This window comes from Phycomyces blakesleeanus (genome assembly GCF_001638985.1).
Source record: "Phycomyces blakesleeanus NRRL 1555(-) unplaced genomic scaffold PHYBLscaffold_17, whole genome shotgun sequence".
In the NCBI taxonomy this organism is placed as follows: Eukaryota; Fungi; Mucoromycota; class Mucoromycetes; order Mucorales; family Phycomycetaceae; genus Phycomyces; species Phycomyces blakesleeanus.
In genome coordinates, this window is record NW_017265150.1 from 139,902 (window position 1) to 164,927 (window position 25,026).

Below are 25,026 nucleotides of genomic sequence, written 5' to 3' on the forward strand. Positions count from 1 at the left end.
CCCCTCCTTTTCTTTAATGGAGATTGCATAGATTGACAAGATATTTTCCCTTCCCTTCTCTTCCCTTCCCTTCCTTCCTTCCTTCCTTCCTTCCTTCTTACTTTCTTTTCTTTTCTTTTTTTTTTACTTTATTTGTACATAGTTGAAGAAGACTGGTTTTAAAAAAAATGATATCTATTTCTTGGAATCGTTTCCGACCTTGAGAAGCTCCAAGAAGCTTGATTTTGGCATAACAGACACTAGAGAGAGAGAGAAAAAATTAATAATTAGATGAGCGAAATTTATATCCCAATATATAATATATATATATATATGTTTACTTACTTGTCTTTGCCTTTTCGATGGCCACCTTGGCCTTGCGAACCTCTGATGCTTTGCTTACTGCAACATCTGTGACCTTTTGCTGTGTATTGATAGCATTGAACAGCTTGACAACTAATATGGGCCATCATCAGAATATGCTCTTTATATGTTTTAATCATTAACTTACCACCTCGTGTGGCAACCTTTCTCAGTGCCTTCTCATATTCCATGTTGGTAAAGTCAGGAACAACTCGTCCCTGGGCTTTAAGGGCTCTCTTCTCTGCTGATAGAACCTTACGTGCCTTGTGATCTAATCTTTCATCTTCGATCTTACGCTCGGTACCTTTGGATCTTGCTAGAATTGGTTGCTATAGTGATATACAAGTTCAAATAAATACATATGTAGGCTCTTTTGATTTATTTGTCTTTAATACAGTTTTTGTGCAAATGGCTATTTACCTTTTTGTCTGCAGCTTTCAAAGTACTACCGAGAATGTTTTTCATAGCTTCTGCGAATGCCTCATCGGTGACAACCTTCTTCTTGGGCTTGACTATAATCAGATCCTACAGGGTAAGTAAAATCTGACCTTCATTTTATTGATCTTTCCGAGATTGTGTACCTGTGTGAGGGTCAACTTCCATGGGTTCGTATTCGTCATTCTCTTCTTCTTCATCGTCAGCATCGCTTTCCATATCTGATCCGTTGAAGCTGTCACGCTCAGCTTCGGCATCGGATTCTTGATCTACAGATTCAACATCGCTTTGGGAGTCCTCGTTTTCGGACACAACAGGATCTTCTTTCTTTTCGATCTTCTTGATAGAAATCTCTTGCTTCTTGATGGAAATCTCCTGCTTCTTGACGATTTTCTTTGCCATGATTTCGATTTTAATTATAATTGAGCAGGTAAAAAAAGACAGCTGGAATTTCCAAGCATTTTAGGCAAACAAGCCACTTTCAAGTGTTGCATTTGAATTCACCATTTTGAACCTGAATAATTATTTTATGAGCTTTGATTAATTTGTACTGTAAATTCAATGCCTTTTTTTTTATAGTTTTCTTCTCTTTTATTTTATATATATCATGTATACAATATCATAATATTATTATTTATTCAAGAAATATACTTCTATTTAAGAAAATGCTTTCAAATGCAAGTTTTACGACTCAAGACTTTGATTTCTTTTTTTTTATCTGACACGCATACTAAAGTATGCAGCAACACCAGCCATAATTGCACCAAACCTAAGAACTACTCCAATGGCATCAGGTGAAGCGTCTTCTCCTTCTGGTAGATTCTTCTCTAAGAAATGAAACATAATACTACTGAAGAAAGTGACCAAGAATTGAGGAAGAACAATATACATGTTGTGAATTCCCAGGAGAACTCCTGCAGAGGGAGTATCATCTTTGTCAAGACGATGTCCGTCACCATTTCTTCTATTCGGATCTGGAAGGTGTGTAGACTGTTCTGAGGAGTTTGTGATCCCATTATGTTCCGATAACATGGGCTGTGTGCTATCTTCAGCTTCACTTGTATGCGACGGGGTGTACACCTGTGTGTGAGGGTGGCTGTATTCCCCCATTTCCAGTTGACCTTCATCCGAACCCCGGCTTGGTGGCTCAAAGTGTTCTACAATATGGTATAAGCCGCCTTCTGTCCCAATGCCAGCACCGCCAGCGGCTAGACTGATTCGAGAAGACATGGCGCTTTGATGAATTCCGAGAGGATGCGAGCCTCTAGGTTGGTCCTCTGACTGTCTTGCTGATGACATTCCTCCGTAGCGTGCTTCGTTTTGTGCAATATATTCACCCAAAAGTGAGAATGGAGCCCACATGGTGATTGACCAGCTAATTCCACATATGCCGATTACTACCGAGGCTGCAACAACATCCTTAGCAAATATGGTGCAGAGCATAGCAATACAGAATATAACATGGCTTATTGTCCATGCGCGAGGAAGCGTAAGAAAGGAGATCTTGAGGTATTTTGATGGAGTGAAGACATGCTTTCGACCACGAAACTTGAATTCTAGATTATATGTCGGGGCTGGTGTGTAATCTTCCCGAAAAGAGGGGGATACGATCAATGGAATGATAAATGATGCTCCAAGTGAAACGAGTGAATAGATCAGGAAAGCAAATGATCCAGCGCGGGTTGCCTGGCCAACTGCATCGTCTGCGGAATTTTCTGGCCGTTTCAAGGCTTCTTGATCGTAGATCTCGGCGACCCATGTAGTGGAATAGAAGAGAAATGGGAACCATCCGATCCAAGCAAAGAATTGGACATTGCATATGCGGCGTATAGGTTTTGGAAGATTCCAAATATGCTTACCGATGTCTGAGAACGTTTTAAATGGTGATCCACGGGATTTCTTTCTTAAGTTACACACAGTTAGTTAGGACAACGACAAATGTGATGTTATTATAATAGTTTGGGAGGAAGGTGAGAGGGGTTATCCAAGTTTGTCCACACCTTGAATCCTTTGATAAAACTCGCTCTTTAACTGCGTAACAGGTGATTGCATCACACACTACAAGTACAATTGAGGCAAAAACACAAAGCACTTTAAGTTGGGTATTTCCAAGAAATGGGAAAGCAGAAACAAGGTCAGCATAACCCCTAAAAAGAAGAAGTGTAGAAAATAAAGTCAACTTTTTTCTGTAATAAAAAAAACGCCCATGGTATCTATTTTACTCACATAAAGTATCCAATGACATTTCCCATTCCAACCATTCGACCTGCCCAGGCAGTTCCATCCTCTTGCTGAGAAGGTGGAAGAGAATCAACCAAGAGCGCTCTACAAGATGCTTGGACTGTGGTCGTTTAAGTCTCTATTTTGGCGTGCTAGTACTCCTCCTACTCATACCTACTCACCACAGTTTATACTAAAATCCAACAAATAAATAGCAAAGATGGCTACTCCAATTGACACTTTCTTAAACTATGCACAAATATGTAAAGTATTAGTCAGTGAAATCAAGCACTTTTACACGTTAATTATTGCTATTATGTACCGTATCTCCACTCTGTGCACCAGTCAGTACAGAGGTTACTTCTTTTGTCCATCCAATAATCAAAAGACTCAATATGACAAAAACACTTCCTCCGATAAGAAAAGGTCTTCGTCTACCCAATCTTGAAGTGCACCTATCTGATACTACACCGACAATTGGTTGCATGAGAAGCCCTAAATATGACAGGAAAGTAAGAATGTGTACATGCGTACATTTCTATATGTATAGTTGATGTCTGAAACAACTTATTACCTGAAAGTGGTCCAGCAATCCATACTAATGACATGTATGCTTTCGAGAGTCCAAGGGATAACAAATAAGGGGTTCCTGTTGTTTATGCTATGTATATAAGTATTGATGTCACATTCTAAAGATGTATCATTTATTTATTTTTTTAAAAACAAAAATTAGAATTTACCGTATGCCATCTCTACAGTCCCTGAGAGTAAATGTAAGTAAATAAAGCAGTTCAGTCTATTGTACATATATAGCGTCGAAATATTGCCAAATATACTTGCATGTAAATTGAAGTCTGAAAAATATACATAAAAAAAACACAAAGCTAAATCTTTAAGTATTTGTATTATAGAGCGCGTCGTTATGTATACATATATTATTATATATTTTACAAGTAGTATGCTTACCCTGCTAGACATATAGTTAAAAATAATATCTTCCATATTGTACTTCGGCCTTTAATAAATGTAGATCCTCGGAGAGAGGTGGAGTTTGAACGTTGCAATATTGGTTGATTGCCGTGATCATCCTGTTCATCCTGGTCATCTTCATCATCATCTTCATTGTGTACTTCCACTTCTTTGTTTTTCGTGATATTTCCAATATCAAAGGAGCTTCTTTCGTCAAAGGTATATGATATAGGTGAAATTTCGGGAGAATCAAGATCCTCTTTTATGTGGTTTGTACTCTGTGATGAACCAGCGTTATTACTTCCTGGTCGAGCCATTTGGAGGTCAAGCTACAATTTTTATTCTTTGAGAAATGCATACACCAAAGGTTTTATATACACCTTAAATAGTATTCTATGACGTCAAGTACAAAAATTTGGATAAAGCCGGGTTTGCTCTCATCTGGTACAGAATTAACGACCAAAGTAGTTCCGGCTGTCTTACAAAATAGTGAAATGGCTAGGCTGCTGTCGATAATACCACAAAAGCCCCTAAAAGATGTCTATAGCTTTCCTATTACTCCAATTCTGCTAAAAGGAGGAGGAAGTGGTGGAAGTAGCAGGTACATGTGCGGAAATAATTATATATATAAAAAAAAAAAGGGCATGCCTAAGAGTTTTTAGGGATTCTTTAAGAATTTTTAAAAATCTAAACGCCCAAGACAGAGATCTTTGTATATACATATTAACAAGTAGTAACCATGAAATTTTATACATCAAACATCACTGGACGATTATAATCAAAGATAAATAGTTTTTGCGTGAATTACAATACAATACTCTAATGTTTTATTTTATTCGATTGACACAAGAGGTCGAGATTTTATCTCGACTGCCTCGACTGCTTCGGAAAGTCTTGAAAAAATGTAGTTCGATGGAACTAGACAAAATATATCTGCTCGATGTAACAGCGCCGATGTATTGGACTGAATACTTACCAAGTAGACCTCTATATTCTGTTGAGTATAAGACTCGATAGCTTCATATAATACATGAACACCGCTAATATACATATATATATATATATATGCATGTTAGCGATCGATTGTGTAGAATATGTACAAGTTACCTTGGATCAATAGATACCATTCCTGCCAAGTCAATAATAATACTATTTACATCTTTTTTGCTTGGATCTTCAGATGGATGGATATCTAGATTTCCAAACAGCTCAATACGTCGTAATCGCTCTTTTAGTTTTCCTAAGAAGAAGAATAGTCATTAAGCCATCCGGATAAATATTATATATATATCTTACCCGCATTTCCAAAATGCAATGGTTCTTCAATGCGTACAATTAGCGTATCTTTTATGTGTTCAACGCTATATTGATTGGAATTTATTGGCAAGAATTCACTGGTACCCTTTACTCTTCCCTGTATTTTTGATAAACGATACAATGATATTAAGAAATAGATATGTTTGTATGATACAGATATACCTACTAGAGCATTTATACGAGGACAGCTATTATTTCGGACAGTAGCAACCAGACTAATAATTATTGCAACACAAGTCCCAACCTCAAGAGAAAAGATCATCGTAGTGAAGAAAATTGTTCCCAAAAGAGCTGCATCTTTCCAAGCCTTCAGCTTCCACATAAACCTAAGATCAGAAGGAAGTTCTTGAAGTAACGACGTGACAGCAACGAATATTATACAGCACAGAGTAGCTTTAGGAAGGTAGAAAAACACGGGCAATAGAAATGCGGTGGCGGCCAGAGTTGTGACTCCAGCAATAATGCCAGACATTTGGGTTTTTGGATAGACCGTTTCATGAACTTTGCTTCTAGGAAACTTTTTTGTTTGCTTGTGATTAATATACATATATGATAATCGAATAAGAAGGAAACAGCTGTGAGAATTAACTACTTTCTATGATGGCTTACAGATCCAAATGCAGGGAAAGCTCCAAAGAATCCACCGATGACGTTATTGACTCCTAATGCTACGAGTTCCCGGTTCGCACTGACAAAATAATTATAACGTCTACCGAAAAGCTTGGAGGCAGCAATAGATTCAATAAATCCAATTATAGAAATCATTGCTGAATCCATGAGGACTGTCCTTAGGTTTCCCCAGGCTGGTAAATATGGGATACTTGGAACTGGAAGTGGTGAGTTGATGCCAGAGGATCCGACGCTGCCAAGGATACTCAGTCCAGCCAGGTCCAATCTGTTCCATCGACACACAATAATGCTGGTCACCACAACAAGTAACACTTCAGGAACTCGTTTGATAAAGCAGCACTGACGCTTGGCAAATGCGCTTCCAAAAAGGACGATGAGCGTACTCGTAGAAACAATAGTGGTTAAGGGATGAGCGTGCCTGATATTCAAAAAGATAAAGATGCAGCGTTCTATTGTCGTCGAGTCGGATTTAATTCCTGAAAGCCTTGCCATTTCTTCAAGCCCAAGCATTAATATTGTCTGTTGGACAATTACAACAACTGCAACTGCCGTAATAAACCCACGCAGCAGGGCACGACTTATCAGACTGTCGAGGAAACCGAATCTCAAAAGGCCTAGGCCGAGTGTGAAGATTCCGACAAATAAAGCGGTAAGACTGGCAACCGCTGCTGCTGTCTCTGGGTTGACTTCACCATCGTAGCGGGAGCTTTGTTGGGCTATACTTGCCCCGATCATAAGAGAGACTGTGGCCTCAGGACCAACAGAAAGATGTCTGTTTGTTTTAAAAGGATATAATATAAGATGTCTTTATAGGTAAGCGTTCGTTTTTTTTTTGGACTTTACAAATAAAAATAAATAAACTATAATGGAAGCTTTGAGTAACATACGGTGACATTCCTAAACATCCGTAAATAAGTCCTGACACAGAGGCAGTGTACAGACCATTAACAGCTGGAACTCTACATAGTGTAGTTGCATAGGATAGTGCTTGGGGAATTAATAAAGATGCGATGCTTAAACCAGAGAAAATGTCATGACTGAACAACGAGGCCGAATAATCCGGTGCCCATTGAAAAACAGGAATATAGTATCTTAGTCTCTTCCTAAACAAGGTCCAGTACAATTTCACGTCCTTCAAGTTTATTGAGTCAGAAGTAGCTGTATTTCTCATGTAAGTTTGGGAATTATCTACATCTATACTTTTATATATGTTACAACTACACATTTATGAGGCACGATATTACTTGTCAGTTGTGGCGAATGGTCACTTTTTATGCTGGGCGTATGAACAGAATTATATTCCAATGCTTGGCCGTCAGTCAGAAGTGTAGTCTCATTATCATTCCCTTGGGTCAACCAGGCACGTATCATAATAGAGATTAAAGGAGAAGAGAGAAAGAAAGAAAGAAATAAAGGGGGGGGGGTTGGGGACTATAATTTACTTTCCAACTTTTCTTCCCAAATTGACTATATATATATATATATATATATATATATATATATATATATATATTTGGTTTGGATAATGCAATCATTTGGCTCTGGTAACAATATTTTACATATTAATCTCATCTGTTACATAAGATATTGACTCAACCCACTATTGCTAAAAAATGATATTCAAGCGTGAAGATGGATTTATCCAGCCTCAAATTGAACAAACAAAGATCCTTTTCTATTTTGTGTTCCCAAACTAGGCATTTAAGATAAAAAGGTTAAGATACACAACCTATGTTTGGATTGAAACGCTTGAAATCCTAGCAGGAAGTATTTAAATTACCTGAACAACCCGTGTCTTTTGCAACACAATTAAGTGTTGCACAAAGAAAGAAATACCAGGCCAAGTTACCTGAAATTATGATAGGACATACATTATAGGGTATACAAGCTCCAAAGAGTAGAAGAGTTAAAGTAGAACTCTATAGAGAAAACAGCGCTGTCTTGTAGCGATATGATAATAGACTAGTATACCTTTCTCTCTTTACTTTATTGTATTTTTGTGATATTATTATTATGAGATGCTCAAGTATTTCAAAACGAAAAGCAGGCGACCCAAATATTTTCATTAGGTTGAATTTTTTTGGCTAGCGGTGTTGTAGTATGTAGAAACTGGAGGGCTAATTTTGAGAGGCTTCCAGACATTGGGATTAACCCAAAGGTCTCCATAGAGAATAATTAAGGTGATGTGAATCAATTGATATAGGGGACAAATTTGTTTTTGATTCTCGATAGGGGGGAATCATGGATCATGGATCATGGATTTTGATTTTTGGCTGTGGATTTTGTGGATCAGGATTTTTGGCTATATTTTCCGATAGATGCCAAACATCAGATACGATGGCCCCTTGTCCTTGACCTTAAAATGGCAATAAAGTGAAGAAGAAGAGAGCCACAAACAATTTCTTTTGTTGCACCTCTTTTTTGTTTCCAATACCAATAAAAATGCATTTTCTCGTATTGATTATCTCTATTACTATTATTTTTCATTGACTGACTGTATTTGATATAAATATTTCTGAGACCAAAAATATATAAAATAGAAAGTAAAGTTCTGGGCCAATGTACTGAATATCTTTATGTTTATCTCAGGTTTCTGGATTTAATTACTTTCTATTTTTAGATGTTCTACAATTTTTTTTTAAATTTTTTTTATTTTTTATTTTTGTAGTGGTAATAACAAAATTCTATGCGTATTATTCTTGTACGTTTATTTAAGAAAAGGGCTTGGCATTTACTAGACATTTGTATATACTCGGTGTGTGGTATCAAAGTATTGATATGATATTATGGCCTGTAGCTGTGTAGTATATTTATATATATATATAAAAGAAAAAGAAAGAAAAATGTCAAAATAAAATAAAATATATATAAATATATTGAACGGGAAGAAGGGAACTGTGCTCCGGATTGGATAAAAGCAGTAAAGACAACTTGTTCGTTGTTCAAATGGCCTGAAGAGGTAAGGAAGATGTTCGGAGACTCAAGGCACACACGTGTATAAATATAAAATGTATATATATAATATATAGTCAACTACAAAGATGTATAAATATATATATAATAAAAGATACTTCTTGGTGATTTAAAGATGTATAGAAATAAAATAAAAAAATACATCTAATTATATAATTGTCGATCTCTTGATATATATATATATATAATTTTTTTATAATATGGATGTATATACACTTTCTTTTTTAGAAATTGATCTGAAATGAAATTATTCTCTCTCTTTTTTTTTTTACAGGTACAGCTTTAATTAGCCACTAAACTAATACAAGCCAAAACATATGGACAATTAGCAGAAAAAAATAAAAGGTACAAAAAAATGAATCAAAAATATATTATATATATATATATATATTTTATTTTATTTTACAAGAAAATTATTTCCTCCGCCTCACTATCTCTATCTCTGTATCAATCTCTCCCCCAAAGTCTCGTCACTCATCTCTTTTTCTCCCTCCCCCCCATTCTTCCTTTCTCTCTTCTACTACTTCTTCTTCTTCTTCTTCTTCTTCTTCTTTTATTTATTTATTTATATATATTTCTTCTTTCGCTCTTCTTCTTCTTTAAGAAAAGAAAAAAGAAAAAAGAAAAAAAGAAAAAGAAAAGAATTTTGTAATTTATTTTTTCTTTTTCCTTTTTAATTTTTTTAATTTTTTTTTTTTTTTTTAATTTTTGTAATTTGATTTTTATTTTATTTTATTTTGTGTGGTGTAATTTTGCTTTGTTCATCATGGCCTCGAGTTCTAATCTTTCAACGCGGTCATCCCGGTCTTCAGTCGCATGCCTAGACTCATCCATGGTCTGGTTGGCCATGTACTTTGTGCTCAACTTGACTTTGACCTTGTACAACAAGATCATCATGTCTCTGTTCGACTTCCCCTTTCCCTGGACACTCACTGCAATCCACACCTTTTGTGGTGCAGTTGGCTCATTTGTCTTTTGGCAATCAGATATCTTTGCTCCTGCAAATCTAGGTGAGCGTGAAAACATGATCATGCTTGTATTCTCTGTCCTCTACACAATCAACATTGCCATCAGCAACGTATCCCTGTAAGTCATTATTTGTTTTTTGTTTTATTTCATTTCATTCCATAGCTCAACTATCCAACTAACCAAAGAAAAAAAAACAAAACAATAATAATAATAATAATAATAATAATCTGACATTCTTCATTTTGGTCTCTTTTTGTTTTATTCAGGAACCTTGTCACTGTTCCTTTCCATCAAGTGGTTCGTGCCATGACACCAGTATTCACTATCATTATCTCGCTCATGTTCCTCAAAAAAAGATATTCAAAGATGATCTACATTTCACTCTTACCGGTAAGATAGATAGATTATTCACCCGGATTTTATTTTTTTATGTATATAATTTCATTGTTGGATCAATACAAAGAAAGGCAGAAAGAGGGATATAAGCACCATAAGGAATATTAAGGAATATATATATATATAAAGGGCTATATGGACTATATGGACTATAGGGATTATAGGGATTATAGAGACTATAAGAACAAGATAATAGATATATACGTACACAAAATATCGATATTAACATGTAAATGTAATGGAATGATAGGTGGTTTTGGGTGTTGCGTTTGCAACTTTTGGTGACTATGACTACACCGCAATGGGCTTCTTCCTCACTGTTCTGGGTACTGTGTTGGCGGCGTTGAAAACAATCGTGACAAACCGGGTTCAGGTGGGACGACTGAAGCTCCACCCACTTGATCTCTTGCTTCGCATGTCTCCGCTCGCATTCGTCCAGACCCTGACCTATGCATACATCACCGGCGAACTGGCCTTGGTGATCAACTTTTGCAGAACAAGCTTCTCCTGGTCCTTATTCTTTGCGCTCCTGATCAACGGCGTCATCGCATTCTTCTTGAACGTCGTCAGTTTCACAGCCAACAAAAAGACCAGTGCATTAACAATGACAGTTGCAGGTAAGAACCAAAACAAAAACAAAAATAAACTCTTTTATTTATTCATATGGGTTTGTTGTGTAGGCAACGTAAAGCAAGTTCTTTCTATTGTTTTGGCAGTAATGATCTTTAAATTGCACATCACTGCTACAAATTTTGCTGGCATTTTGTTGACCTTGGCTGGCGGTGGATGGTACACGTAAGTAACATAAGAAAATGACTATGATTCATTAGTTGAATTATCTGACCTTACTTTTGGTCTATGAATATCTTTTATAGTCAAGTGGAGATGAAGGAAAAGAGTATGGCTAAAAAGACATCAAGCGATCTTATGAGCATTCCTATGGCAGACGTCAAAATACAGCATTAACCCCCCCCCCCCCCCTTTTTTTTTTTAAAGAAAAAAAAAATACATTATAGTCAGAAAGATAAAGAGGTCAAATTATATCTCTTATATTTTCTAGTTTCATTTTCATTATTGTTTCAATTCTTGTTTTCTTTTACTCTTGTTTTGCGGATGAATTTTTACGATTTAACTTTTTGTCTTTATTACTACTACTACTACTATTATTATTACTATTACTATTACTATTACTATTACTATTACTATTATTGCCCCAAATTTAGATTACCACTATATATTATATATATATATATAAAAAAGAGAGAGAGAGAGAAAAATGTTTGTAAATTGAATTGAATTATATGTAATTGTACAAGTTGAATAATCTACAGCAGCACTTTGTGAATAAGCCTTGTTACACATTAAACAAAGAATATATATATATATATATATATTATATATAAAAGCCAAAGTGTGCAAAACAAATACACAAATTATTATTATTCTTGCCCAATGGTGCTTGTGTACATGGCGTTGTATTGTGCGTTTATGTGGCGTTTGAAGGCGTGAGAAACTCGACTCGACTCGACTTGACTTGTTTTTTATTTTATTTTATTTTATTTTATTTTATTTTATTGATTTTAGATGAATAATAAAAAGGAACAAATTTAGCTTTAGCTTTTTTGATTCTTAATCTAGTTCTCGTAGATCAAGGCGTGGAGGGAGGTGTTGCGGGAGGCAACCTTGACACCACGGGGGAACCACATAGCGATTTCGCGCTGGGCAGACTCAACAGAGTCACTGCCGTGGCAGATGTTACGTCCAACCTCGATACAGAAGTCACCACGGATGGTACCGGCAGCAGAGGCAAGGGGGTTGGTCTCACCCAACATCTTGCGGCCAACCTTGACGACATCCTTACCAACCCAGACCATACCGACAACGGGTCCGGAGGCCATGTACTCGATCAAACCGGCGAAGAAACCCTTGCCCTTCAAGTCCTGGTAGTGCTCCTCGAGCAACTGCTTGGTGGGGTTCATCAACTCAAGGGCGGCGAGCTGGTAACCACGCTGCTCGAAACGCTTGATGATCTCACCAACGAGACCACGGGCAACGCCTATATAAACATTTTTATTAATGTGTGTTTCCATGGTGATTGATTTTTTATTTATTTAGAAAAATTGATTTTTTTTAATTAATTAATTCATATTCTTACCATCGGGCTTGATCATGATGTAGGTTTGCTCCATTTTTTATTATTGCAAAAAGATAAGTTGGTGTGAAAGGGACAAGGAGTGTATTCGTGGCGCGACACTTGTTGTTTTATTTGCTTTGGCTGTCTGAGAATGAAAAAAATCATGTGTATATATAATATATATACAAGCCAAAATAAAACAACAAGAAAATTTTTTTTTTCATTTTTTTTCACTTTATTTATTTATATTATATATACTAATTGCCTATAATAATGATGATAATGATGATGTTGATCAAACCTTGCTGCAGAAATATTCTGACGTAAATAGCGGAGTATAAATAACATGCACTTTATGTTTATATAATTATATAACCATAGATACCTTTCTTTGATTTACTTTCTGACGCAAATATGTATACTTTATATTATATAATTCCAATAAATAAATTTATATATTAGCTGTGAAATATCTAAAAAGGCTTTGCTTTATCCTTTAATAGTAAACTTGGTGATTCCTTGGATTAACTCATTCACAAAGAAATTTTGAATATATTTATGTATACGTGTATACGGATAAACAGAGGGTTTTGTCAAAAGAGGGGGATATTTCATTCTCTTTCTCGGGTATATTCCCAACTCAAATAAGTCTCAACTCACCTACAAATTTAAGGTGGGACAGCCTACTTGAATGAAGTTATATATATATATATTTATATGTGTGTAGGTGTATTTTGAATGTTTTTTTTTTCTTTTTATTAATAATTATTATACGTTTGTTTATTTGTCTAGTTGGTTGGTCGGTTGGTTGGTGACAAGCAGGGTGTACTAATATTACACTAGCCAAAACTGATTAAATCTAAAGCTAAATCTAAAGAGAAGCAATTTTTATGTACAAATAATATATATATATATATGGGGTGTTCAAGCGTCAGTCAATTTTAATAACAACAAATTTTGATCAATATATCTTTTCAATTCCCCAATAGCCCTTTTCTTTTCTTTTTATTTAAGAAACAAATCCCCTTCTTTTTTTTTTAAAAAAAAAAAAAAAAAGAAGTTCAAATATTAAGTAGAAAATAAACAAACAAACAAATAATAAAGTTATCAAGGTTTAAAATTCAATAAGCAAGAAAAAAGGAAACTTGCCCAGACTAAAAATTAATAATAAAAAGCATCTTTTTGGTGTATTTCTATAGCGTGGATTTCGAATGGACTGAGAATGGAAATAAGTAGCATGCACTGACAATTTCTTTATTTTTTATTTTATTCTTTACAATCAGTCAGTCAGTCAGTCAGTCAGTCAGTCTGTCAGTCTGTGGGTATTTTCCAAAAGAATACTTTTAATGAAATCCATTTTTAATAAGAAAAACACCAAAGGCTTTGGTATTTTGTTTTTGCGCAATAGCCATAAAAAAAAAGAATCAACCGGTCCTTATCTTTAGATGATGTATAAAACAATAGAGCACTAATACCAAGTATAGAAAGAAAGAAAGAAAGAACCTTTTTCCCCTTCCTTCAAAGGGCCCAAGGGTTTATTAGCCACCATACCTTATTTATTTTATCTACATGGCCTTTAAACGCCATCATCAGCATTCCTGCTATTCTACAAACATTCAATCAATACTTCTTTAGTCATTATTATCTGTTTAAAGAAAGTAAAAGTATATATATATATATATAATTAATTAATTAATTAATTAAACCAAGCTATTCCAATGGCATATAGAACATAAATATTAGTGCACATTTTCAAGAAACCAACTCTGTAACCTCTTTATATAAAAGTGATTTGATAAGCTCCTTAGGTCGATCCCTGAGGTATTTTCTTTTCTTTTACTCCTGTTTGATCCCCAAAGTGTTTATCTGACAAGTAAATTATACCTGATGAAAAGGAAAGGAGAGAGCAAGGGGGTGGACAGGTTCGAACAAAATTATCTCTACTGTATTTTTCTTGCTTTGCTTTCAAGACAGAACCATGTTCTAGTAAAGCTTTTGGTGGGTTTATTGCCGTCTTGATTAGTTTTGAGAACGTTCAAACTGTTTCATACAAACAAGAACCAACATGCACTTTCCTCATTAAGGAGCTTGCTTTTTTTTTGGTATTTCTTATTTATTTTTGGCTGTAAATATATATAAATATATCTATATATCTTTTCTCTCTCTCTCTCTCTTTCTTTCTTTCTTTCATTCATTAATTGCTTACTTACTATCCCTTGTAATAAATACACCATTGCTTGATAAATGAACTTTTTAAAAGTCACAGGATTCTTTTCTCCAGAGAGCTTCTACTCTCTTGAAACATCAATTGGGTCAGAGAAAGAATGGGTATTTACATTGTGGACAAACACAACGTATGTAAGCCATACAAACAAATACAAATAAAAATAAAAATAAAAAACGTTATAGTCCTCCAAGACCAGTGTCGTGCAAAATGACAAACGAATGCTACAAATCGCTCGGGGATGAGCTGGTCCTTGTCCAAGACGATCTGTATGACCTGACGGTCGGCGGCCAATTTCTAAAGTATGCTTTTAATGGAAGTCTGGACAGCCCTCCTTCTGCCTGCTCAACAAACAGTCTGATTCTTGTGACCGAATACGCCCACCTGAAGCCTAAAAGCTTCATGTTGACTGCAATGCTGATTACAAGAAACCGGATGCCTATAATCCACCGCATCGAACATCTGCCCAGAGACGACAAAAGGGCCCTCACGACCGTCATCGTCCTAAAGCTCTGTGTCTGTAGCTCAAAGAACCGAGACGACAGCCAAGAACCAGAAGGATTGGCTCCCGAATCAACTCCCGGATCGACTCCCGGATCAACTTGCCGCGATCCAGTCCTAGTGTCCGCGGTAATTTCTCCAACACAAAAAGAAAAAGAAAAAGAATTACTACTCTTACTACACCAACAACAACAAAAACAGCAATTACAAGCCCAAGCCCAAGCACAATTACAATTACAATTGCAAGCACAAGCACAAGCACAAGCACAAGCACAAACACAAACACAATTACAAACACAAACACATAGACCAATCGCATCTATCCTGAGAACCGAATTCATGTCCAAGTATCCACTAGGCCGTTCAACAAGGTTGATAGGCAGTAGATAAACCATCTTTTTTTTTATTTATTTTTAATTTGCTTTCTTTAAAGTAATTCAAGAAAACAACCTCTTGTCATTTCTTTTTCTATTCTTCTTCTTCTTCTATCTTTTAATTAGTATTATTTCTCAAACAAAAAAAAATCCCCCCCCCCCCCCCTTTTTCTGTTTATTTGCTCTACTCTTTCATTCATATCAATCCCTTTTTTTTCAGTGGCTTGTTTTATGCAAAATAAAATAAAATAAAGGGACAAACTCACTACTGTATACTTCTTGGCAAATTTCCAAAAATAAAATGTTTCATTGTTTCAATATAATTCTTATTTTGTTGTCTTTAAAATAGATAGAGAGATATAGATATGATTAAATCAGCTCACAATATGTATCAAATTATATAATACAGATGTAGAATAGCAACAAAATAAATAATACTTTTTTTTTAAAAAAAAAAGGGAACCAATTATATGAAATGAAATGAAATGAAATGAAAATATAAATGTCTTATCTGTAACAGAAAAAAAAAGCTTAATTCTTTTTATTTAATATAATTATAAAATGCCTATGTGTGTTATAGGTCCGTGTCCATATGGGTGTGTGAAGAAAAAAGTAGTCTTCAAATACACACACACACACACACACACAAAAGAGTATTCAATTTTAACATTGGTCTCTCTTTTGTGTAAATACCATGTATACTTCTTTAATTAAACACATTACATTTCGTATAGTATATCATATCGTATCGTATTTTGTTTCAATTGAAATTAAAATGGAGAGAAATTCTCGGTATTTTGGTATAATATTATCCTGGTATACCAGACCAGACCACTGATTTCATGAGCTTATATAATGTGTGTAAATGTGTGTGCATGGGATACCTGGGAGTGTTACCCCGGGAGTGTTACCCCGGGAAGGTTGCCCCGGGAGGGATGTCTGTATGTAGACAACTGTCATGTATTTATTACCAACAAAATGAAATAAAATAAAATATTTTCTTCTTTTTATATTATTCTATAATGATATTAATTAGTCAATGCTTTATACTCGCTGAATAACTATTACTTTTTACAAGTATCTTCAACTGACAAGGTTATACGTCTGTGTATTGTGATGGGAATCCGTGGGACCCCTTTTCTTCTTAAACAAAACAAATTCTCTGATGACTTTTAATTTTTATACATCTGCACATATATACATTTGGCTTCAAAAAACCTTAGTTCTTTGTCAAACCATTCGGTCTGAGCGCAACAAGAGATCTCACGTTTTGCTCTCTATATAGACTATTCCGGATAAACAGATTTCATTCTAACCACTCTTTATTTTCCTTGTATACGACGTAGACCGGCTGTCCACATTGGAACAGTTTAAGAAGCAATAAGCATACTATTCTAAGAAAGAAAAAGCCGTTTGTTCTAGTTTATTTAAATATTTGATACTAAAACAACAATTGAACTTGTTGTTTAGTTTCATTATTTCTTATTTCATACATTGTATACTCATCTTCAATCATTTATGACAATACTTCTTCCTAAAGTTGCTTATGTGCTTCTTATACTGTTATTAATTTTAAGTATTCACTACCCATTTGCCCTACCCGTTTGTCTAAACTTATGAAAGCCTTTCAAATTTCTATAACTGTCTTGATAGTTAAAAGTTCTCTTGTATAAATTCAATTGCTATATGGTGTATATTTTTATCCCTAACTTTACTTACTTTTTTGCTGTTTATTTTAATTGCGCACACAATTACAATCGTATATAGTCTATGGATAATAATATGTATATGATGATAACAAGAATGTTTGTGATATCATTAAATCATTTGAAATATCTGATATCTTTGAAGTCTCTAAAGCACCTAGAGCTTTTAGAGCCGTTAGAGTCATTAGGGCCCCTATAACCCTTTTGACCCTAATACCCCTAATACCCCTCATAACCCTTAAAGCATCTAGAATTTTCCAAGGCTTTAAAGTCTTTAAATTTCCAAGTTGTTAGACAATACCGTTAGATTTTTCTCAAATGGAGAAAATATTTTAGTCAGTGAATTACCTTCTTCATACCTTTCAAAAAGTCATCAAGTAATCTCTTTTAAATACCAAGCTAGTTTAAAAAATATTCTTGCCACTTTGCTTGCCCTTATTGTTCATCTCAATTGGGAGCACAAATATATCGTGAGTTATCTGTGCAGGAGTAATTTATGAACTTGTTTTAAAAATATAGAAAGAAGAATATAACGATCACTATAGAAAAGTAATGGTTACCAACATGAGACCGAGGTTAATTTTTGAATCTTTTAGATTTTAAAGAAATGGAAAACATTAAAATTAAAACGCATAAAAAAAAACATTATCCTAATTCCTCATTTTACTAAAGCACTTTTCCCACCCCTCCTCCTCTTCCACCTTTTATATATATATATATACCAAGTTATGCTCATGAAAAATAAATAAAAAAACGTCCAATATATGGATAAACCCATCCGATCAGCCTCAAATGTGTTCTTTATCCAACTCATATGAATTTATCCCAGTATGTAGATACACATATCAATTCTCCCTCAGAGTTTTAAGAAAATTTGGGATTCATTTCAATGCTCGATTTTGCATTGTGAGATTGCATAAATTCAGTAAAATTCCATATAGATCCAAATTCAAATCCAAAATCCAAATCCTGTCAATTATTCCTCTTTACCATGTATCTATGCATAATATATATATACACATATCGACTCTATTACATGTACAATTCTTCTGAAAAAATAAAATAAAAAAGAACCCCTCACTTATCCCCCACTTGTTTTTTTTTGGTGTTGTTGGTGCTATTTATATTTATACTGAAATTGATATTGATATTGATATTGCCGGTGTTGGTGTTGGTGTTGGTGTTGATGTAGGTAATTTTAATTAATGCCTTATTTAGTGTGTTTTCTCCTCTGTAGGGAAAAAATATCTATACATTTTTTTCATGGTTCTTTTACACATATATAAAAGTCCATCGTCGCGATTTCCTTTTTTTTCGTCTTCTTCTCCTTCTTCTGTTTTATATGTTTTGGTTGTTTAACGACGTGAAAAGTTGTTTTCGTTGCGGTTGAATTTGGTCTCCTTCACTTTCTGATCGAGCATGTGCTTGCGTCTAAAAACACCATCCTTGGCTGCGCTAGAGATGACCTTTGCGATGAGTTCAACACCTCTGATCGAGTCGTCGTTGGCAGGAATAGGGTAAGTGACGCGACGGGGATCGTAATCAGTGTCAGTGATGGCAATGATAGGGATCTTGTGGAGCTGGGCTTCCGAAATCGCAATCTTGTTCTCAAGTGGGTTCAGAAGCACAATAAGATCGGGCTTGTAGGTCTTTGGTGCTCTTCCGGGATCTTCGGGATCCGGTGGTGCGTGGCGTCCGAGCACCTGGTGTGCGTTTGTCAACGTGCCTGGGATCCACTTTCCAGACACATGGTAGCCCTCACACTGTCGTGCGGCGTCAATGGTCAGGTCCTGGAAACCAGGACGAGTGCCAACAAATAAAATGGTACCACCACGAACAGCAATCTCGCGGGCGACATTGCAAGCTCTACGCAGGTACACAAGGGTCTGCTCCAAGTTGATAATGCTCAAGCCCTCGCGTGTACCGAAAATAAAAGGCAGAGTGGCAGGCTCCCACAAACTAGTCGAATGACCAAGGTGGAGACCAGCAGCAAGAAGTTTGGCGATTGTCATGTTGTAAGGTGTGATGGGTTCAACAGTCTCATTGATAGTACGTCTGATCGGCTTCTTAAGGGCGTCAGTGGGAGGCACTATTTAGCACACATCAATTTTGTTTGCTGTGCAAGTTTTATCGTAGCAAAGTGTGTGTGTGTGTGTGTGTGTGTGTGTGTAGATGTCATTGCGTGCTTACCAAGACTCTCGAGAGTGGGAGCACTTTCGGGAGCGGCAGGTGTGCCCTGGGCAGTTGAAAGAGTTCTCATCCATGCTATAGACGTTTGTTCATTAACAATTCTTTTATAATGCTTTTATTTATTTTTTTATTATTAAAACAAAGAAAAATAAAAAAAGGAAGTCAAGAATGAAGGAAAGGAATGAGGAGAAGCCAAAAAGAGGAAAAAGAGAAAAAGGAGGAAGCTTACTGCGAGGAGCAACAACAAGCTGTTTCCGTGTGCCAGCAAGAGCTTGATAGAGTGTGCGTGACGCCATTGGTAGGAGGTATAGCACAGGGAAAAAGCCTCTTTGAATTTGCTATGTTACCAAAAAAAAAAAACGTAAATGTCCTTTTTTTTCCCCTCCCCCTTCCCCATGCAAACACACGTCACAAATTTTCGAGCCGAGCATCTTCCCGGAGGTGTACATCAAGGTGTCCCAGCCACACACCCCCTGGTTCGTCCTCTTTTACCAGACATCTCCTTGAAGGTAATAATCATACACCGAGACTAGAGGACGTCCATCGATGGATCAATCGCCTGATAGAGGATGGATGAATAATACCAGCATGTCAAATCATACTATCAATCCATTCTCGCCAACAACCTCAAATTGGGACGATATATATATATATATATTATATTATATTATATATTATATGAATATGCAAAGATAAAAAAAATCCAAATGCGAATGCAAAATTTAATTTGCTGAGCATGGGCAGATTGTCAATGCATAACTGATCATCGATGGATGCCAAGACCCTGTTCACATTACTCTCGCCTTCAATGTGTCGTTGACCAGCAACTCATTCTATATTCTTGCCTTTGTTCTTATTTATATACGTACAGGGCTAATTTTGTCATGGGTGCTTACAAGTATATCGAGGAGCTTTACAAGAAGAAGCAGTCGGATGTCTTCCGTTTCTTGCTCCGTGTTAGATGCTGGGAGTTCAGACAGATGAACGTCATCCACCGTGCATCCCGTCCTTCCCGCCCCGACAAGGCTCGCCGTCTCGGTTACAAGGCCAAGCAGGGTTTCGTCATCTACCGTATCCGCGTCCGTCGTGGTGGCCGCAAGAGACCCGTCCACAAGGGTGCTACCTTCGGTAAGCCCGTCAACGAGGGAGTCAACCAGCTCAAGTACCAGCGTTCCCTCCGCTCCACCGCTGAGGAGCGTGTTGGTCGCAAGTGCGCCAACCTCCGTGTCTTGAACTCTTACTGGATCAACCAGGATGCTACCTACAAGTACTTTGAGGTCATCCTTGTCGACCCCTCCCACAAGGCCATCCGCCGCGATCCCCGCATCAACTGGATCGTCAACGCTGTCCACAAGCGTCGCGAGGCCCGTGGTCTCACCGCCATTGGCAAGAAGAGTCGCGGAAAGGGCAAGGGCCACCGCTTCACCAAGACCAAGGGTTCTGGTCGCACTGCCAACTGGAAGAGACGCAACACTCTCTCCCTTACCCGTTACCGTTAAAGGTCTTGTCGAGAGTGATCGAAAATCTCCCCTTCGAGCTTTTTTTTCATCTTTTTACATCACATTATTAAAATCAAACGATATAATTTCCTTTCTTCATTATTGGTTATATTTTATTATTTTTATATATATATGTGTGTGTAGGCGGGGGTGGAGGAAGTGGATTCTTGGTGGTTGTTGAAATACCATTATATTGTGCTTTACTATTATTATTTATTTTATCCTTGATGTGAACCACACCCATTATCCATTTCTTGTTCTTCCTTTTTTGTGAGACGACCAGATGCTGCTCTAGCTATCAATTCTCTCTGAGACAAATCGGGCGTACTTCGACTACCTCCTAATCTATATGTTCCTGATTCCCATGATGTCCCTTCCTCCCTTTCTTCTGGATCATAGTATGCCTCATTATCCAACGATCGGCCACCATGGGCTGTCCAATCCAAAGCTACAACATCCTTATTGAGCTGTCTATTGAGTTCATGAAAATTATCGTCATGTGCACTCCACACCTAATTATTAATCGGTAGTATTAGTATTAATATTGCTGTTTTTTCTTTTTCTTCTTTTTAATATATATGTATATAAAAGGGGGTGCGAAAACAATATGGTTTTTTTTTAATAATAATAATAAAAAAAAAAGAAGAAGATCATATTGCATTGATTTTTCTATTTATCGTTTTATCTATTTTGTGTATATAAAATATGAATATGTTTTGTTACATTGTGAGTGAGTTCGTGGAGAAGCACTTTTCGAATGGAATCGTAATGTCGGAATCCCGAGAGATCATCTGTGCGCAGTCTAATTGCAATCAATTGCCCAGAATTCCGATTATATCCCAAAAGTGTCGCTTCAAATGGTGTCAATTCAATTAATTCTCCCACAGACCATTGTCGTGCCTTCATGATTGCGCGTACCTACAATAATTTGAAGTACAATTTTTTAAAGAGAATGAAATGAAAAGAAAAAAAAGGAGGATGAGTCAGCCAAAGCCATGTATTTTCATCATTGTGCTTCTAAACACACACACACACACACACACACACACACATATATATATATATATATTGATAATATTATATAACTCACCCCACGATCGTCTCTTAGTCGTTCTAGTAATTTGTGTGCTTGATCAGGGTTTGGGAATTCGGGAAGAGTTGTGATGCGATGGAATGTATACTTGTGGTCTTCGGATGTCTTTGGAGTACGCTTAATTGTCTTTTTGTGAAGTCTAGGGGCAAGCGTGAGTCGCTCGTTGAGCTTCTTATCAATCTCGGCAGCCTCTTTGAGTTGTCGGGGTTGGCTTCCCATCAACGTGATCTTGGAGTCTTGAGATAGTTGGAGATCTGCCAGTTGTTGGTCATTCTGAAGTATCTTTCCTCCCCAGAGCAGCTTTTGGTTCTCGGGTGGGATATCGGTATGTGAAGTAAGATGCTGTTTGAGTCCGAGGACGGTATCGTTGAGAGGCAATGTGATTGGAATGAGATTAGATTTGTAGCCAATTCTGAATGAGAGAGACATGATGATAGAATAAATAAATATATATATATATATTTAAAGAAAAGTAAAGAGGGGGGATATAATGAAAGTGTGATGTGGTAGAATTGGATCAAATTTTAATTAGAAAATTATGTATGTATGGTGAAAGAAAGAAGGAATGAAAGATAACGAAACCAAGAAAAGAATAAATATTATTTGACAAAGAATGAACTGGAAATTGTATGACAAATTGAAAAGGTTGACGAATTTTTGGGATTCGTTTCCTTTCTATGATTTTTATTTTTAAAATAGGCAATCGCAGATTGGACCTGATTTTTATTTTTATTTTTATTGACGTAAAAAAAAAGAAGTATATATTGAAAAGAAATGGAGTTATTGTACAAGGTAGATAGATAGTGTGTGTATATGAAACTAAGGAAGGAAGGAGAAAGGAGGGAATGATAGGAGAAGTGTCTTTGGTTTCCTATTTCTTTTTTAGACAGGACCGTGAACCTTTTCAATGATAACAGCAACTACAGATGGATCAGCCAATGTAGAGATGTCACCAAGTTGCTTGTGCTCATTATCGACAATTTTGCGCAGCACACGGCGCATGATCTTGCCAGAACGGGTCTTGGGGTGATCGTTGACAATGTAGATACGCTTGGGAGCAGCAAAGGGACCGATGATTTTGCGGACCTGGAGAGTAAGTTCTTTGGTGAGGAAATCTTCGGTAGCTTCGATGTGAGGCTTGAGAGTAACAAATGCATGGATACATTGGCCAGTGAGGGAATCAAAACCACCAATAACAGCTGCTTCAGCAACTGTTTCATGATGAACAAGAGCACTCTCGATCTCTGCTGTAGAAAGGCGGTGACCTGATACATTGATGACATCTGTAATAGAATATAATTTAGCAAAAAAATAAATAATATAAAATGAAATAAAATAAGTGATATCGAGAAATCTATGAAACCTTACCATCTACACGACCACGAATCCAGATGTAACCATCCTTGTCACGGGAAGCACCATCACCTGTGAAGTAGTAGCCAGGGTAAGGAGAGAGATAGGTCTCCATGAAGCGGCTGTGGTTGTTGTAGACCGAACGTGCCATAGAAGGCCAGGGCTGGCGGATAGCAAGAACACCAGTCTCATCAACAACATCCATGACCTTTCCAGTGGTAGGATCGAGGATGACTGGGTCAATACCAAAGAAGGGGAAAGTAGCAGATCCAGGCTTGGTAGGAGTAGCACCAGGAAGAGGACTGACAATGATAGAACCAGTCTCGGTCTGCCAGTAGGTGTCGACAACAGCACATTTGCCCTTACCAACTTTTTCGTTGTACCAGTCCCATGCCTCAGGGTTGATAGGTTCGCCTACAGAGCCAATGACACGCAAGCTGGAGAGATCGATGCCTTCGACCCACTCATCGCCCAGACGGCGGAGAGCACGGATGGCAGTAGGGGCAGTGTAGAATTGGGTAATCTTGTGCTTCTCAATAAGGTTCCAGAAACGGGAAGGGTTGGGGTATGTAGGGGTGGATTCAAACAGGACAGTAGTGGCACCAAGAGTAAGAGGACCATAGACAATGTAGGAGTGACCAGTGACCCAGCCAATGTCAGCCATGCAGGCAAAGATGTCGTTCTCATGGTAGTCAAAGATGTATTTGACGGTAGCAGCAGCACCGAGCAAGTAGCCACCAGTAGTGTGCAGAATGCCCTTTGGTGCACCAGTAGATCCGGAGGTGTAGAGCAAGAAGAGAGGATCCTCGGAATTCATAGGCTCAGGAGAGCAGAAAGTGCGTGCCTTGGCCACTTCTTCGTGCCACCAGAGATCACGATCGTTTTCCCAAGGCACAGGTGTACCGGTGCGACGAAGTACAATGACATGTTCGACAGGAGTTTCTCGATCACGAAGAGCATCGTCAACAATGCGCTTAGTAGCAATGTTCTTGCCACCACGACGACCCTCATCTGAAGTAAGGATGACACGAGCCGAGCTGTCCATGACACGATCACGCAGAGATTCGGCCGAGAAACCAGCAAATACGACCGAGTGGATGGCGCCAATACGGGCACAGGCTAGGATGCCAACAATGGCTTCAGGGACCATGGGCATGTATATAGCTACATTGTCACCCTTGCGGACGCCAAGAGACTTGAGGACATTGGCCATGCGGCACACATCCCGAAGGAGTTCTCCATAAGTGATGCGACGGACCTTGTCAGGCTCATCGCCTTCGTGGATAATGGCAATCTTATCCGGGGTCTTGAGTGCGTGGCGGTCAACACAGTTGTAAGAAGCATTGAGTTCACCCTCCAGAAACCATGCTACATCACCCTTTTCAAATGAGCCGTGTGTGACGGTTTGGAAAGGCTTAGACCAGCTCAAAAGATCGGTGGCAAGCTACGACCGAAAGTTAGTTATGTGAATTTAAACTACAAAATGTGTTGATAACCAACCTTTCCAAAGAATTCCTTGGGCTTCTCTACGCTCTCCTTCCACATGGCCTTGTACTTTTCCATGGAATCAACATGGGGAGTAGGGAAATCGGGCGACTTGAGGAGGCGCTCAGGTACAGGGTGGGTTACAATTTGGTCAATGTCGGCGGAAGTCATGAAAGAGAGAAGGGAGAAGAGAATAATGATCGTCAAGAAGAAACC

The 25,026-nt window shown here is 37.2% G+C and overlaps 11 protein-coding genes across 11 annotated transcripts; 3 read left to right on the forward strand and 8 right to left on the reverse strand.

The window, feature by feature from the left end:
• Positions 1 to 174: 174 nt before the first annotated feature.
• PHYBLDRAFT_170842 (hypothetical protein) lies at positions 175 to 1,179 on the reverse strand (the record flags this gene model as incomplete). The annotated part of the gene is made up of 5 exons (XM_018436434.1): positions 175 to 239; positions 325 to 435; positions 491 to 671; positions 763 to 854; positions 924 to 1,179. 5 exons carry the CDS (start codon positions 1,177 to 1,179, stop codon positions 175 to 177), a joined length of 705 nt encoding a protein of 234 aa, XP_018288791.1.
• A 312-nt stretch (positions 1,180 to 1,491) lies between these two features.
• On the reverse strand, positions 1,492 to 3,653 carry PHYBLDRAFT_115086 (hypothetical protein; the record flags this gene model as incomplete). Its single annotated transcript, XM_018428433.1, has 7 exons — positions 1,492 to 1,738; positions 2,060 to 2,680; positions 2,778 to 2,924; positions 3,004 to 3,118; positions 3,180 to 3,246; positions 3,320 to 3,492; positions 3,572 to 3,653. Coding segments are annotated over 7 exons (1,452 nt in total), but the record flags the coding sequence as incomplete, so codon positions are not given.
• Positions 3,654 to 4,816: 1,163 nt separating this feature from the next.
• Positions 4,817 to 7,015, reverse strand: PHYBLDRAFT_97134 (hypothetical protein; the record flags this gene model as incomplete). The annotated part of the gene is made up of 6 exons (XM_018444001.1): positions 4,817 to 5,006; positions 5,074 to 5,206; positions 5,263 to 5,380; positions 5,450 to 5,800; positions 5,893 to 6,685; positions 6,801 to 7,015. Coding segments are annotated over 6 exons (1,800 nt in total), but the record flags the coding sequence as incomplete, so codon positions are not given.
• A 2,703-nt stretch (positions 7,016 to 9,718) lies between these two features.
• Positions 9,719 to 11,050, forward strand: PHYBLDRAFT_19815 (hypothetical protein; the record flags this gene model as incomplete). The annotated part of the gene is made up of 4 exons (XM_018439709.1): positions 9,719 to 9,972; positions 10,122 to 10,245; positions 10,502 to 10,868; positions 10,932 to 11,050. The coding sequence occupies 4 exons, from the start codon at positions 9,719 to 9,721 to the stop codon at positions 11,048 to 11,050; spliced, it is 864 nt and encodes a 287-aa protein (XP_018288794.1).
• A 700-nt stretch (positions 11,051 to 11,750) lies between these two features.
• PHYBLDRAFT_134980 (hypothetical protein) lies at positions 11,751 to 12,476 on the reverse strand. The gene is made up of 2 exons (XM_018429689.1): positions 12,407 to 12,476; positions 11,751 to 12,307 (listed from the first exon to the last, which is right to left on the reverse strand). Exons 1-2 carry the CDS (start codon positions 12,438 to 12,440, stop codon positions 11,886 to 11,888), a joined length of 456 nt encoding a protein of 151 aa, XP_018288795.1. The 5' UTR covers positions 12,441 to 12,476; the 3' UTR covers positions 11,751 to 11,885.
• A 2,153-nt stretch (positions 12,477 to 14,629) lies between these two features.
• Positions 14,630 to 15,500, forward strand: PHYBLDRAFT_170847 (hypothetical protein; the record flags this gene model as incomplete). The annotated part of the gene is made up of 2 exons (XM_018436435.1): positions 14,630 to 14,739; positions 14,795 to 15,500. The coding sequence occupies 2 exons, from the start codon at positions 14,630 to 14,632 to the stop codon at positions 15,498 to 15,500; spliced, it is 816 nt and encodes a 271-aa protein (XP_018288796.1).
• Positions 15,501 to 16,854: 1,354 nt separating this feature from the next.
• Positions 16,855 to 18,195, reverse strand: PHYBLDRAFT_170848 (hypothetical protein; the record flags this gene model as incomplete). The annotated part of the gene is made up of 7 exons (XM_018436436.1): positions 16,855 to 16,878; positions 17,204 to 17,252; positions 17,284 to 17,462; positions 17,539 to 17,574; positions 17,751 to 17,779; positions 17,858 to 17,891; positions 18,181 to 18,195. 7 exons carry the CDS (start codon positions 18,193 to 18,195, stop codon positions 16,855 to 16,857), a joined length of 366 nt encoding a protein of 121 aa, XP_018288797.1.
• A 174-nt stretch (positions 18,196 to 18,369) lies between these two features.
• Positions 18,370 to 19,699, reverse strand: PHYBLDRAFT_134984 (hypothetical protein). The gene is made up of 3 exons (XM_018429690.1): positions 19,610 to 19,699; positions 19,381 to 19,455; positions 18,370 to 19,279 (listed from the first exon to the last, which is right to left on the reverse strand). Exons 1-3 carry the CDS (start codon positions 19,674 to 19,676, stop codon positions 18,546 to 18,548), a joined length of 876 nt encoding a protein of 291 aa, XP_018288798.1. The 5' UTR covers positions 19,677 to 19,699; the 3' UTR covers positions 18,370 to 18,545.
• Positions 19,700 to 19,873: 174 nt separating this feature from the next.
• Positions 19,874 to 20,977, forward strand: PHYBLDRAFT_126213 (hypothetical protein). Its single transcript, XM_018429088.1, has 2 exons — positions 19,874 to 19,889; positions 20,252 to 20,977. Exon 2 carries the CDS (start codon positions 20,265 to 20,267, stop codon positions 20,877 to 20,879), a length of 615 nt encoding a protein of 204 aa, XP_018288799.1. The 5' UTR covers positions 19,874 to 19,889; positions 20,252 to 20,264; the 3' UTR covers positions 20,880 to 20,977.
• Positions 20,978 to 21,097: 120 nt separating this feature from the next.
• Positions 21,098 to 22,401, reverse strand: PHYBLDRAFT_147988 (hypothetical protein; the record flags this gene model as incomplete). The annotated part of the gene is made up of 3 exons (XM_018431987.1): positions 21,098 to 21,391; positions 21,603 to 21,797; positions 21,970 to 22,401. 3 exons carry the CDS (start codon positions 22,399 to 22,401, stop codon positions 21,098 to 21,100), a joined length of 921 nt encoding a protein of 306 aa, XP_018288800.1.
• Positions 22,402 to 22,854: 453 nt separating this feature from the next.
• Positions 22,855 to 24,981, reverse strand: PHYBLDRAFT_170852 (hypothetical protein; the record flags this gene model as incomplete). The annotated part of the gene is made up of 3 exons (XM_018436437.1): positions 22,855 to 23,255; positions 23,341 to 24,769; positions 24,826 to 24,981. 3 exons carry the CDS (start codon positions 24,979 to 24,981, stop codon positions 22,855 to 22,857), a joined length of 1,986 nt encoding a protein of 661 aa, XP_018288801.1.
• Positions 24,982 to 25,026: the final 45 nt, after the last annotated feature.